The 14,292-nt window shown below is 40.4% G+C and overlaps 1 protein-coding gene across 7 annotated transcripts in view; it reads left to right on the top strand.

The window, feature by feature from the left end:
* Positions 1-904: 904 nt before the first annotated feature.
* Positions 905-14,292, top strand: part of MON2 (MON2 regulator of endosome-to-Golgi trafficking) — a 101,422-nt gene continuing 88,034 nt past the window's right edge. For 5 of the 7 annotated variants that reach the window (XM_087442092.1, XM_004429359.3, XM_004429358.3 and 2 more), the window contains exon 1: positions 905-1,402. In XM_087442092.1, the coding sequence (XP_087298218.1) occupies positions 1,372-1,402 (31 nt within the window). In that variant the 5' untranslated portion in view covers positions 905-1,371. Of the gene's footprint in view, positions 1,403-9,670; positions 9,848-14,292 lie in introns of all 7 variants that reach the window. The other 2 variants (XM_087442093.1, XM_087442094.1) reach the window with 1 other exon arrangement.

The raw sequence follows: 14,292 nt of genomic DNA, 5'->3' as shown, positions 1-14,292 counted from the left end.
CTCTTTATCTTTGCCTCACACGTATTTGGCACTTTAGACGTAATGAAGGCTTTAATATCAGTTCCTTATTTGAGCATCAAAACTCTGTTTTTAGTAGGGTATTCCTTCACCCCACAAATATTTATTGATTATCTACTGTGTGCCAAGCACTGCTGTAGGCGCTGGAGATACAGCAGGGAAAAAAACGGGGGGGAAAAAAAACAACCAAACAACCCAGCGCTTCTGAACCTTTCCTTTCAGCGGAGGGACAGGCAGGCGGCCCAGCGGGCGGGCAGGCGGCGCGGCGCCGGGGGTGAACCGAGGGATTCCGGCTTTCGCTCCGGGCGCAACGGGAAAGCCAGCGGAGGGTTTGGAACACAGAGCAGTTTCATCTCCCATTTCACAGGTTAGGAAAATAAGTGACTACTCCGCAGGAAGTGCACCAGGACGCTCTGTACAACTCCAGGGAAGAACAGCAATTTAGGTGCGGGGGTGGGGGGCGGGATTAACAGGAGGTAGGTGTTGATTTGGGGCCCCTGGCCCCGAGATTCGAGCGGCAGGAATGAAGAGGGACAGGACAAATGAAGATTAATCCAAAAGGAAGCGAGCTGTTTGCACTGAAACACAATTTAACACAAACATACGCCAGGAGACACGCCAAGGAGTACCCGGGGCTCCGCACAGACCCTTGTCACCGAGAAAGAAGCTAATCTGGACGACGAGAACGGCCCACACCCTAACCGTACCGCGGCGGGGGAAGCGCCCCGCCCGGAACCGGGCTGGCCCCGAGCGTGGCCCCGCCCCCGGCCCCGCCCCGCCTGCGGCTCGCCGCCTGGTTGGCTGCTGCGGGGGCGGCGGCCGCGGCCCCGGAAGTGCGGCTGACGTGTCCCGGCCGCGCTCGGAATTGTGGGCGACTCGGCTAATGGCGTCGGCGAGTCTGGGCTGCCCGGGGGGCCAGTGCTGAAGCGTCTTGCCAGGTTGGCCGGTGACGACCGGGGTGGCCAGGCCCGGCGGCAGCGGGAGGGACCTGCCCGCCTGGTGGGCTCCTCGGGCAGCGCCGGCGGAGCCTGGTGGGGCGGAGCGCCTGCGGGGGCGCCGCGGAGAGGAGCCGGGGAGTTGCGAGGAGGCTGCGGGGGGCGCTCGGGCTCGCTCCGGGCCCGCAGCCCAGGCCCGGCCGAGCCCCCGCGGAGCCCGAGGGGCCGGCTGCCGCAGGGCCGGCGCCGCCGGGAGGGAGCCTCCCGGCGCCCCGAGGAGCTGCCAGCGCCGGAGTTCGTTTACGCCGCTCGGAAATTGGCTCGGAGCTCGGGGGATCATGTCCGGCACCAACAGCCCCGAGGCGGTGAAGAAGCTGCTGGAGAACATGCAGAGCGACCTGCGGGCCTTGTCCCTGGAATGCAAGAAGAAGTTCCCACCTGTCAAGGAGGTAAGCCGCGGCCGGCGGCGGGAGGGGGCGGGGGCCGCCTGTCCTGTCAGAGCCGGCCCTGCGCCGCGTCCCCAGTCCCGCCTCGTCCCGGGTTTGCGAGCGCTCTTTACCGTTTCCTTGGAGAGGTCTGAGGCGCCCTGATTATCTCCACTCCCCTGTCCCCGGGTTTAGGGGAGAAGTTCGCGCAGGGAGCCGATTCGGCGAATTCGGCTGGGTGTATTGTACCCTCGCCTCTTCGGGCTTTTTTCAAACTCTAGGCGAGCCAAGCCAGAACTGTAAAACTTACGTTTGTTGCTTCTAAGAGCTGGTGTCCACCCTTGTGGTGAAATCTACGCTCCTCACGTTTATAGGATATACCACCGGATCGGAAGTAGCTTTCCTTCTTGTCCTGGGTCATGCAGCTTAACTCCGTGTCAGTCCCGTGAAGGATTAATACATTATCCAGAGACGCCTAACTTACGACAAATGTTGAAGCCCGTCAGTAACCATGTTCAGCCTTGTTATGAGCAGTACTGTGATGGGAAATTTGGGCTTAGAGTCGAGTGGAATTCACTCGAATTTAAGTGCTAGCTATACATTTTATTTAACCTCTTTGAGCTTTGGTTTTCTTTCAGATGTAAAATAGGGTTAAAGGGTGGATTTGTTAGATTATGGTGGGCAAGTCGTCAGAGCAAAAAGGGTGTTATTAAAGAGGCTTGATAATATATACAAATTAAATTCTCCAAGTATTTTCTGAATTGAAATTTTTTAACATTTAGTCAGTATTGCCTTTTTCTCTTAAGATGCCATTTTATTTCTCTTAAACTTTTCAAAAATGCTGCTCCATTTCTTTTCTCATTTCTGAAATAAGATATTTCAGCGGTATTTTTGTAAAAGCAATTATTTTGTTTCTTCTTATTTAGCGTAGTTCGGTACCTGCAATTTTGTTTACTGTTTGCCCTAAAAGTTCACCAAGGAATTTTGAAATAGTTTCGTACTTACTTAAATGTTTTGTTTTTATTCTGTAATTGAACTGACCCAATAAAGTTTGGACTGTAGGCTTCCAAGGAGCCTTAACTTTTCTGTAAGTGCTTTGGTCTCAGTCTTCAACAAACTCCGTCTAGTATGTCTTTAATAAAGTAAGCAAGTGTTACTGAGTGATGGAAACTAGATATGCCTTTTTGGGAAAAGATGACTATTATGATATGTTTTATGTCCTATATTCAATAGAATGTTTTGATATTGATTTTCATTATTTTCTCTATATCATGTTGAAAGTTAAAACAAGTAATTTTAAAGAATTAAGCTGTTTTAAAGAATTTTAATGAATCAGTCTGTTCTAATTGTAAGAGAAATGCTCTCATTTAAAAATGTCAAATCCTATTTTGTAATTTTAACAATAATTTATAGAACTGACTGTTCCCAGTTCTTATAATTCATATAAAAACTATGATTCCTCTATATTATAGGTCTTTGTGGGCTAGCTTGAGAATTTAATTGCCATTTATTACATTATTTCTGTTGGAAAATGCATTCACAGTTCCAAACAGGTAACTTACGAGGTTCTGGAACTCAGTCCATTTCTAATCTAGGAACTTGCAATAAAGCTCGTTAGCTTTTTTTCCTTAAACATTGGCTAAAGAGATATTTAGTAATTGCACCCAGTCTTTGAGATAATGGCAAAAGTAATTCCTGGTGTGATTATCTCTGGTACATAATTTCATGTATCGTGCACGCTTTATAAGAATTTGTTGACTTTAAGAACTTTGACTCCTAACCCAATGGCACTTCTAATATGCTTAGGTATATTAGACGGAATTGAAAAATGACCTTGACTGTGTCACAAGTTTAAAACAAGAATAAAGTAGTTAGCCTAATAGTGATGATTTTTTAGGAGAGAGCCTGACTTTCAAGAAATATTTTGGTTGAATTATATTTTCCCTGGTAATTTAATAGCAATGCCAAATTTTGGCTTTTGTTCTTTAAAGACCTGGTAAGGTTTTAGTTTTATTTTTTGAGGAGTGCTTGGTAGACCCTTTCTAAGTGTAAAAGCTTTTTCATCTGTATACTGGTGTGCTAGTTAACACTCTCCCAGTATCTTCACAGGTATTACCTGTGGAAAATACTCATTCTGAACTACCTATAAGGCTACTCAAGAACTTAATACAGTGCAGTGCTAATTGCATATATGTTTTGGAAGGAATGTCTCCTTCCCCAATACTTTTTAAACAAAGTAGAATGAAGGGAGATATTTTATATTTAGTCTTTATTTTAAGTTTTTAGTAATTTCTACTTTTTTGGCTATATACTTGGCTATAATTGTTTTTTTAATTAAGCTGGATTTTTAAAGATTTCAAATCTGTTAGAAAAACAGAAGAGTATTCATAAAGGATAGTGCCTTATTTACTGATATCTACTTCTTACTTTTGGATTTTCTCCATCTTGTTTTCATTTATAAATCTATGCTTTGCATATTAAATTTTTTTTTTAGTGGCTATAATTACATTCTATCATTTTATAATAAAGACAATAAATAATAACAGCAATAAATTCCTTCCTCTTTTTTTCATGTTTATTTTTCTTAGTCCTTAAATATAAATATTCATGCTTCAGTGCAACTTGTTTTTAGCACAAGTGTACTAGCTAATTTGTCTGGAATATTTGTGTGAAAAATTTTTTCTTCTAAAAATTACTTTAAAGCTTTGTATATAATTATATATCACTTCTATATAGTTGATATTCAGTGGCGTTAGGAGGCAGTAACCTCTGAAGCCTTATGTTTATGTATTTAATGAATAAACACTTTTTGGTTATTTCCTATTTGCAGGCACTACTCTGTGGAAACAGATGAGGGGGATCTAACTGAGCCTGGAAACGTGGGCAGAGACAGTTTGTAATTCTTGAGCTGAGTCTTAATAGGATGAGTAGAAGCTAGCCAACAGAAGAAGGGGAGGTGGGATCGTTCTAGGCAGAGGAAATAGCACATGTTTGTATTCCGTGTAAAATAAATTTCATGCTGAAGGTGATTGGGAGCCATTAAAACTTTTTAGGAGCGGGGGTGGTAGTATCAATTTTGTGTTTAGTAGCATTACTGTAACAGTAATGGTGGGAAGAATTAGAGGGGACTGAGATTGAGGCAAAGAGATCAAATTTTAAAAAGTAATGATTACCTGCATTGAGGTAGCAGTAGAGGTAGACAGGAGGTTACTTGCATTGTGGGAGACATGAGTGAAAGAGCAAGTATGGATTAAAAAGAGATTAAACAGGTAAAATTACCAGGGCATAGTGACATTTTATGTAATGTAGAGAGAGATATCTGTGATGCCTCCCAGGTTTCTGGGTTGGGAAACTGGGTGGATCACTAAGAGAAGAAATATAGGAGAAGGAAATGTTTTTGGGGAAAAAGAATAGTTATGAATATATTAAGTTTAAGATTTATGGGTGGCATCCAAGTGGAACTGACCAGTAGGGAGGTCTAGAATTTCAGATTTAGGAGTATCAGTTTATACATGATAGTAGAAACCACAGGAGTGGATAAGATGCTCCAGGAAGAGTGTATAGAGTGAGAATATCAGGGCTAAAGAAGAAACTTTGGGAAATAGCATTAAAGGGAAAGGCAGCTGGACAGACTAAGGTTAAGTATATGGGAAAGGAGAGAGAGGAAGTTGTGCACGGTTTGGCCTATGGCCTCCGTTTTCTTTGTAAGATAAGAAACAAGCTTATTGCTAGGATTAACTGGTGATGAAAGAAGTGATGTGTAGGAAGTTTGAGGGGAGCAGTGGAGGAGAAATCGACTTGGAACACTTAGGAGTCTTTGCAGGAAAAGTGATTGAAATGATGATGGATCGCGTGATCTAGATTGGATTCCCAAAGAAGGAAATCCAACAGAACTTGGATTGATTGGAAGAAGGTAGAAGGGCTAAGGGCCTAGGAGCACCAGTTTAATCAAAGAGCAGTGGAGCTGGAGTGAGAGAGCTAGAAGGATAGGGATTGGGACAATAGTAGGGATATTGGATTACAGATTGCCAAGTGCTGTGGCACTAGAGGATGATGAAATCCAGGGAGTGGGTGATAGAAGAGGATGAAAGTCATTTGAGTTGAGGTGGTCAGAATTAGGGTTTTGGATGGATTTTCTTCTCATTTTTAATAAAGTGGAATCAGTAAGGGTGTAAATAATAAAGTGCAGATAGTCTTCCTAGGCTGTGTGCTTTAAGTTTCCTCTTGCCTGTTCAGGCCTGATAGAAGTTGGTTGGCAGGGATTTTTGCCTAAAAAAGCAAAGGTTCCTGTGTAGAGTTCCTCAGTGTCCAGTGTTTTTATGCGTGAGCTAGCTGAGGGTTACTTGGTGAAAGAGATGCCTTCTACTTACCATAACAGGATTCTCCCTTTAACCAGCTCTTTGGGGACTGAGGCCCAAGTCAGTTGGCTCTTCTAGTAGAGAGAAGATCTCATTTTCAGGAACTTATGACAATGAAGAATGAGTCTGGATAATGTTTACATGCTTAATTGGGAGCTGTTTTCATTTAGTATTTCATAATGAACTATAGTTTTTTACCTATTTTACATTGGTCAGAGAAATTTGCTCATGATAGAACCAATTGTAGTCCTTCCCTCGTAAGCATAATAAAATAAATCCATGTTTTATATAGTGACATAAATTAGTTTTCATAGTTTATTCAAAAAAAACTTGCCAATACTAGTCAGAACAATATGACAAGAGTGGTAAGGAGTTATAAGTCATTTTGGTCAAGACTTACTTTCCTATACAAAGCAATTTTAGATAATTGCATAGACATGCAAGTGACCTTTGTTTTTGACTCTGCTCTTTCTTTTTATGCTGCTGTTGATTTTATGCCAGAAAAGGTACATTAGATTTCTAAGGTCTCGTTAAATTCATTTTCTTCTGATAAATATTTTAGACGTTAACTTCAAGAGTAATATAAGCAGTAACTTTTTCATTAATACTTCTAGGAAAATTTTACTAGCTTATTGCCTTGTCCTAAGAGCATTTTACAATGAGAGTTCTTTAAAAAGCTTTTGATTAGTCTATAACATATTTTATTTATTTATGAAAGTTAGTACCAGAACCACTGAAATTTATTGTTAAAGTATAAAATGTAATAGTTTATTTTTTGCTAAGTTTTTGAGCAACGTATTTTTATTTTCATGTAGACAATGAGTAGAGGGCAAAAGTGAAAACATATTTTAGTCAAAAAGAATCTATTAGCTTCTTAGCACTGTATTTTGGTGATGTGAAAGAAATAAAAGACATTGTTCTTGGCTTATAAACCAAAAAGGAAGACATACTTCAAAAATAGAATTATTTTTCTTTTTTTCTTTTAAATAAGTATAGCTTATTTTCAACCATGTACAAAATATTGGGTTTTGCTATTACTCTTATAATTTAATAGAAATTTATTAGTTTCCTAAGTCTAAAGTGTGTCAGGAAATGCAAAAATGAATGAGAAACTGCCTTTGTCTTCATGAGGTTAACTCAAGGTTGAGTAAAATATTGTCTTTCCACTAGGCTTGGAACTTTGCATCCAATGACTATTGCAATATGCCATTTCAGTTTTACAGATGAGGAAACAATAGTTTAGAGAGATTCAGTCACTTGCATAAGATCGTAAAGCTAGAAAGTGGAAGAACTGGGATGTGAATCCATGTGCATCCATCTCTAACTCCTCTCCTTCTTTCCATTATATCATGCTGCAGATGCCTTTAAAACATGCTTAACTTGTTTTCATCATTGTTCCCATTCGTCTGCCTTGCTTCATTATTTGTTACTATTCGTCATTCTTTCCATCTTGGAATTCTCTCATTTTGACTTTTGTGACACTCTACTCTTGTATTTCTCCTCTCTCTCTCTCAGTATTCCTTCTCCTTTTCTTTGCATATAAGTGTATCCCAAGTTATGTCTTCAGCCCTCTTCTTTCTCCATGCTCATCCCCTTAGCACTGTCATCTACTCCCATTGCTTCTGGCCTTATCAGGACGCTGATGACTCCTAACTCTACGTCACTTACTCTGCTCTCTTTATTGAGCTTTGACCTGTTTCCAGCTGTCTGTTGGACACATCTGCCAGAATATCTTTCACATACTTCAGATAGAACTTCTTGGTGTTTTTTTTTGGTGAGGAAGATTCACCTTGAACTAACATATCTTCCCAATCCTCCTCTTTTTTTGCTTGAAGAGGATCAGTCCTGAGCCAACAAATGTGCCAGTCTTACTCTGTTTTGTATGTGGGATGCCGCCACAGCATGGCTGACGACTGGAGTAGGTCTGTGCCTGACGTCCAAACCCCTGAACCTGGGCCACCGAAGTGGAACGCACGGAACTTGAACCACTTGGCCACGGGGCTGGCCCCAGAACTTCTTGTAATTGAACTTATTTTCCTCAAAACTTGTCCTTTTCCCCCACTTCACTTGTTCTGTTAATGGTATTTATCACTGTTACTTACTTTGGTCCTATTTGGCTATCTTCTCTCCTTCAGCTCTCTTTATTCATTGTCAGCTGTTCCTTCTAGCTCTGTATTTCTAACATAACTCTCCTTTTTTCTATTTTCTCAGCTATTATTCTAGTTCCAGGTTTCAATCTTATGCCTGGCCTTTGATAGGCATTAATGGCACAAAAGACAAACCATTCTATTTGTTACCACCAGATTAATATACTTAAACAGCTCAGAAACCTTCAGTAGTAGCTTCTCTGTACTTAGAGAACTCCTTAGCATAGCATAAGATCCCCTTGATCTTCCCAGCCTTCCTTTCTAGCTTCATCACCTTCAACTTTTCCTTCTGCCTTTGTATTTCAGTGGAACTGTGTTGCTGCATTTATTCTCCAAATATGCCCTACTGCTTCCTTCTTCTATGCCATGGTTTCTGAGGTTTCTTTTGCTGCCTGGAATCACCTCCTCTCATCTTTTTTTAAAAATTAAAATCCTAACTTTCATTTAATCCCACTTTAAGTATTGCTTATCCATTTGTTGCACGGATAAACCAACTTTACAGATAGTTGTCTAATTTCTTTCCTCATTCACTCATTCATTTGTTCGTGAAATAATTTTTGAATACTTACTGTGTGCCATGTACTAGCTAGTTGCTAGAGCGAAAATAGTTGCAGCTCCTGCCCAGGATTTTCAAGCTAATATGTTTTGCTCTGCTTTCTTAACTTTCATTTAAGCTTATTTTATAAGTTATTTTCTTATAGCTCTTATATATTACCTTCTGTTACAGTTATTTTAGTATTTTTTTCTTTTCTAAACAACTCCTTAAGGGTCAGTTTTGCATCTTGTTTATCCTTCTGTCCACTGTAGTGCAAAACATTTGTATATCTGGGACGTGCTAATTATATACTTGTTGGAGACTAAATTTTTAAAAAAGAAAGAAAAGGGATACCATATATATAAGCATACCACATATATATTTTTAGCTATCCACATATAATCTGCGTTTCAGTCTTTCATTTGATATGTTAGAGAAAAATTTTTTGTTTCCTAGAAGCCCGAGATTTTTTGGTTTCCTTTTTAGTTCAGAAGTTTTGAATAGGATGCCATGTAAGTATATATTTTCCAAAGCTTTGGGATTGTAGATTAATTGCTCGTTACACAGGAAAAACTTATTGGTTGCAATGTAGTAATTGTTTTATGAGGATATTGTCCTGTAGGGAATGTTCTAGATCTGTTAAGTATTCTCAGGTATGGACTTGACTGTAGGTCTTTTGATTTTACCTGACGTCTAAAATCATAAGTCTTCAGGCAGCTTCATACCTTCCTGGTGTCTCATGAATACATTATTCTATATAAGTTGCCATTAACTTGAATTTCACATTTCTTCTTTAGCTCTTGTTTCATGCTATGTCCTGTAAATAATTAATTTGGACCTGTGGTAACTTTGTTCTAATTTTGAGGCTCTACTCTTATAGATGTTGTGAAAAATATATGTTTTTAAAAAAACAGAAACAGAACATAGGAACTTTGGTGAAGGGAAGCAGCATTTAAATTTTTTTTTTTTTTTTGGTAAATTTGTGCACAGTTCTAGTAGTGGACATTTGTCCATTCCCTCTTGCTTCCTTTAATGGTCGGCTGCACTCTTCCTTTATTTTCAACTTGTTGGATTTGGATGCATTAACCTCATTCCTTGCTCCAGAGTTCTTGGTTAGTTGAATCTAGTTGAAACCTTCCCCACCCCCACCACGTCCACCTTCATTTCTGCTCAAGTCATGTAATGCCAGTGAGTTATTCTGGAAAAGGAAAGTTTCCCCTTTCTTCCTCAAGAGACCTTTCTCTCCTTCTAGATACGTCATATGAAATTGTGAGGTGCAGAATGGCTGCAGCTATTTTTGTTGCCAAGATTCGAAGCAGCCTACCTACCCATGGAACAGGACAGAACGAAGAGATTCACAGAGAAGTGAACACTGCAGCTCTGATGGCATTGTGAATCTGGATCAGATTTCCTCTGGATTTTTCAATTAGTGGGCAGTCACGTCTCTCCCTCTATTTAGAACTTTTCATTTGTTTGTTTAGAAACATTTATTGTGTAGCTGCTGTATGCTAGGCACTGTGGTAGGCATTAGTGATACGAAGAGATGAATGAAATAGGTTTCTTATCCTCCTGGGGCTTACAGCTAGAATGGAGACATTCTAGAATAGAATAGAAATAGACATATAATAAGATGAATGGAATAAAGTGTTACAGGTACAAACCATAGACAGCCCACAAAGATGGAAAGGCTTTTCTATAGTTGCTATAGAAAAAAGTGCTGGAAGAAATGATTTCTGGTGCTGCTTATGGTGATGTAAGAGTGCCCAACTCAGGAGAGCCTGCACCATGAGTCTCCCGCTGTCTTCATGGGATTAGCAGTGGTTTAATGTCAGCAAAGCATTATTTGTCACTTCAAATTAATGTTAATTTGGGTTTGTATTTAATTTGTGAATTTGTTGGCTTTATAATTTTAGAGCTATAAAGATAAAGAGTTTATTCCTAATTTTATTTATACATACTTAAATTTGTCACTGACTGGGTAGGTCCATGAGATTTTTTTTTTTTCCTTTTAAAAAATGTCCTTACACTACTCAATTTTGAGAAACACTAGTAGGATTGAGTGCTGGGGAACCACTGAAAAGTTGGGACAGTGGATGGAGGGAGGATAAGATTGTAAGTAGAGAAATCTCTTAGTTTAGATTGATAATGAGAAATTTGAACTAAGGTGTAGAAGTGGGATTTTATTAAAAAAAAAAAAAACGAGTACAAGATATGTTGACTGCATAGACTTTGTGGCTGGTTAGGTTTGTGGGATGAGAGAGAAGCTCCAGATGTCTGGGTCAGTGACTGGATGGATGCTGCTGCTGTTCAGAAAAATAGAGATTTTTTTTTTAATAATTTTATTTATTTATTTTTTCCCCCAAAGCCCCAGTTAGATAGTTGTATGTCGTAGCTGCACATCCTTCTAGTTGCTGTATGTGGGACGCGGCCTCAGCATGGCCGGAGAAGCGATGTGTCGGTGCGCGCCTGGGATCCGAACCCGGGCCGCCAGTAGCGGAGCGTGCGCACTTAACCACTAAGCCACGGGGCCGGCCCAGAAAAATAGAGATTATAGGAAGAAGAAACAGGGTTTTCTGGGGCTGAGGTGGGCGTTGGGGAGGGGGTGTGAGATGATGACATCAGTTTTGAATATCTTGAATTTAAGATGCCTTTTAAACATCTAGGTTAGTAAGTCCTATAGTTTAGGAGACAGGTAAGGGGCAGGAATATAATTTAGGAGTCTTCAGCATTTAGAAAGCAATTGAAACCATGGAATTATGAGATTGACCAGGAAGAGTCTGAGTGAGAAGTGAGGCCGAGGATATTCTAGATGGTATTGGAAGAGGAGTCAGCATTCTCCCCTGTCTCTGGTTTTCTGTGCCACTAGCCTCCATGTTCAAAATCCCTGCTCGGTGGGTGTGTCTATTTGGGGAAGCAAAGAATATTGAGAAAGAGAAAAAATACTTCTTGAGAGAGATTAATTTGAAGAGTAACAAGTATTAAATGCAGCGTATTTAAGACTTTTGGCTTTCTTTTCCAATTTAACAGATTACCTTTAGGAATAGGGAGATATTAGACTACCGACCTTAACCTGTATCATTCCTATCCAAGTCTGTAGAAGTGGCAACTTTTTTTTTTTTTTTGCATAAGGGCCAATTCAGGAAAAAATAACTATGTTACAATTGTTCCCCTATAGATACCCAAAGTATCTGATCAGAGTAAGCAAGAAGGTAATGACTCTTCTTCACTCAGACAATCTTTGATAAATAAAAGGAAGTCGGAGTCTGAATACCTCCATTGAAATATGACACTCTTGAAGATGTAGGCTAGGCCTTGGTGTGAAGGAAGACTGTAGGGGTTAGGGGGACCCTGATATACAGGTGTGGTCAATAAACTTTGATAGTGAAACTTTCCAGCAACACAGGGTGCCTGTGAGAGTAAAGTTTGACAGTAGAAACTTGGATGTAAAAAATAAGGAACTTTGAGATAGGTCTAATTATTTCTAAGGCAACAAACAGTCCTTTTGGTGATTTCTTGAGTTGAGGATTGAAAATACTGGTTATATGTCTTTTTGTATGTGTGTGTGTGTGTGTGTGTGTGTGAGAGGAAGATCAGCCCTGAGCTAACATTCATGGCAATCCTCCTCTCTTTTACTGAGGAAGACTGGCCCTGGGCTAATATCCGTGCCCATCTTCCTCCACTGTATATGGGACGCCACCACAGCATGGCCTGACAAGCGGTGCATTGGTGCACGCCCGGGATCCGAACCCAGGCCGCCAGCAGCGGAGCGCGCATACTTAACAGCTACACCACGGGGCAGGCCCCTGGTTATATGTCTTTTAAAGCACTTACTACTTTGAAACTATTTTTAAAAAAACACTCATTATTCCTTGTCTTTATTGTGTATATTTGTAAAAGTATTTGTTAAACATATTTTATACTTACTTATAACTTATTTACGACATGTACATGGGTCAACTCTTATTTATCTCAGAAAATCAAAAATAGTGTCTGGCAAATTTGGCAAATTTGAAATCCTTTGCTGACATCTGGCATCTAGCATGCTACGGGACTGATTTTGGAAACTGTTAAGAAAGTCAGACTGACTAGAATTCAGAGAGTCAGGACAAATTATGTTTGTTTTTATGATGATTCAGTTTGATCAGTCTCTGGTGATACTGAAACAGAATGAAATACTGAATGTGCAGGGTACACAGGGCTGTAGTGAAGAGGGTGGGAGGTTGAATGTTTGAAAATGGTGGTGGAAGAAATCTCAGTGACCACAGATTAATTTCAACTGGCCCAGTAAGAAATTTACCCAAGAGAGTTTGAGATGGGGTGTGTGCAAGTATAACAAAATATACATAATAATTTCTGTGTTCTTTAATTTTTACAGTAATAAATTTGCTATGGTTTGTACATCTTCAAAGTATATCCACAATCTGACCACTTCTCACCATCTCAATGACTATCACCTTGGGCCTATCCACCGTCATCTCTTGCTTATATTATTGCAGTAGCCTCTTAAATTTTTGCTGCATATTGGAATCGCTTGAAGATTTTTAAAAATACTGATGCCTGGCTTCCACTGGCTGTCATTCTGATTTAATTGGAATGGATTGCAACCTGGGCATCAGGATTTTTTTTTAAGTGTCTGGTGTTTCTATTATGCACTCTCCTGAATGATCAGAAAAATCACTCAACTTTCCTTGAAGTAATTTATTTTGACTATATTTTTCTGCTGGTAGCCATGTTCATTTAATTTGGGACATTTCCGTTTCTTAAAGTTGTGGAAGTTAAGTCCTGGTATATCCATTAGGCTTCTTAGTTGTGAGCAATAAAAGCTAACTCTGGCCGATTTAAGCGGAAATGAAGTTTACTGATAGATTATTGAATGGCTCACAAAATCGGTAGAAGGCTGGATGGAGCCAGCCTTAGAAAAGGTACAGGAACAAAGGGAGGCCAAACAGCTACAACCACAGCAAAAATCCTGCCAGTGAGACCATTACTGCTGTGTCTGCTGAACAGTGACGAGATGCCTCGGATTGCACTACTAGTTGTGCTGGCCGCTCCATGCCACCGCTGGTTCTGCTGCCGTCATACCCTTGGAAACTAGATGTTGCCTCCACTATTGCTGTCATCAGAAAGAATTCTCTGGGGGCTAGCCCAGTGGCGCAAGCGGTTCGGTGCGCGCGCTCTGCTGCTGCGGCCCGGGGTTTCCCGGTTCAGATCCCTGGTGCGCACCGCCGCACCACTTGTCGAGCCATGCTGTGGCAGCGTCTCATATAAAGTAGAGGAAGATGGGCACGGATGTTAGCCCAGGGCCAGTCTTCCTCAGCAAAAAGAGGAGGATTGGCAGATGTTAGCTCAGGGCCGATCTTCCTCAGAAAAAAAAAAAAAGAATTCTCTGTTGTCTCTGCTTTTCTGTGCCACTAGCCTCCATATTCAGAATCCCTGGTCGGTGTGTCTCACTGGGTAAGTGTAGGCTGCCAGGGCGTGTGGGAAAGCAAGTATCTGGCATTTTCAGTTTTTAATAGTGGAAGATAGGCTCTATCTTGCATCAGAACTCATGAAGTTGGGAATTCTCCAAACACAGGTAAGGGCTTCGCATGCTCAGAACCTGACAAAATGACGAAAGTCTACTGCACATAGTATAGCCTATAATGTTTTATTTATTTTATGCATTAATCCACTGGTCTTCAAAGTTAGAACCCATAGGACACTGATGTTCTTCCACAATTATTTTTAAACCTTTAGAGACTGCTACCACTTGTGCCTTAGCAAGCGGTAAGAGATAACAAGATAAATGAACAAGTAACAAGCCAATTAATGGGAAAACTTGGACATATAACTTATGAGTATTTTTTTTTTTATAATTTTTATTTATTTATTTTT

The sequence above is a fragment of the Ceratotherium simum genome, chromosome 17 (assembly GCF_057802395.1).
Source record: "Ceratotherium simum simum isolate JZ-2026a chromosome 17, ASM5780239v1, whole genome shotgun sequence".
NCBI classification, from domain to species: Eukaryota; Metazoa; Chordata; class Mammalia; order Perissodactyla; family Rhinocerotidae; genus Ceratotherium; species Ceratotherium simum.
The sequence above is the reverse complement of the archived record's forward strand: the minus strand, read 5'-3'. Positions and strand labels throughout refer to the sequence as shown.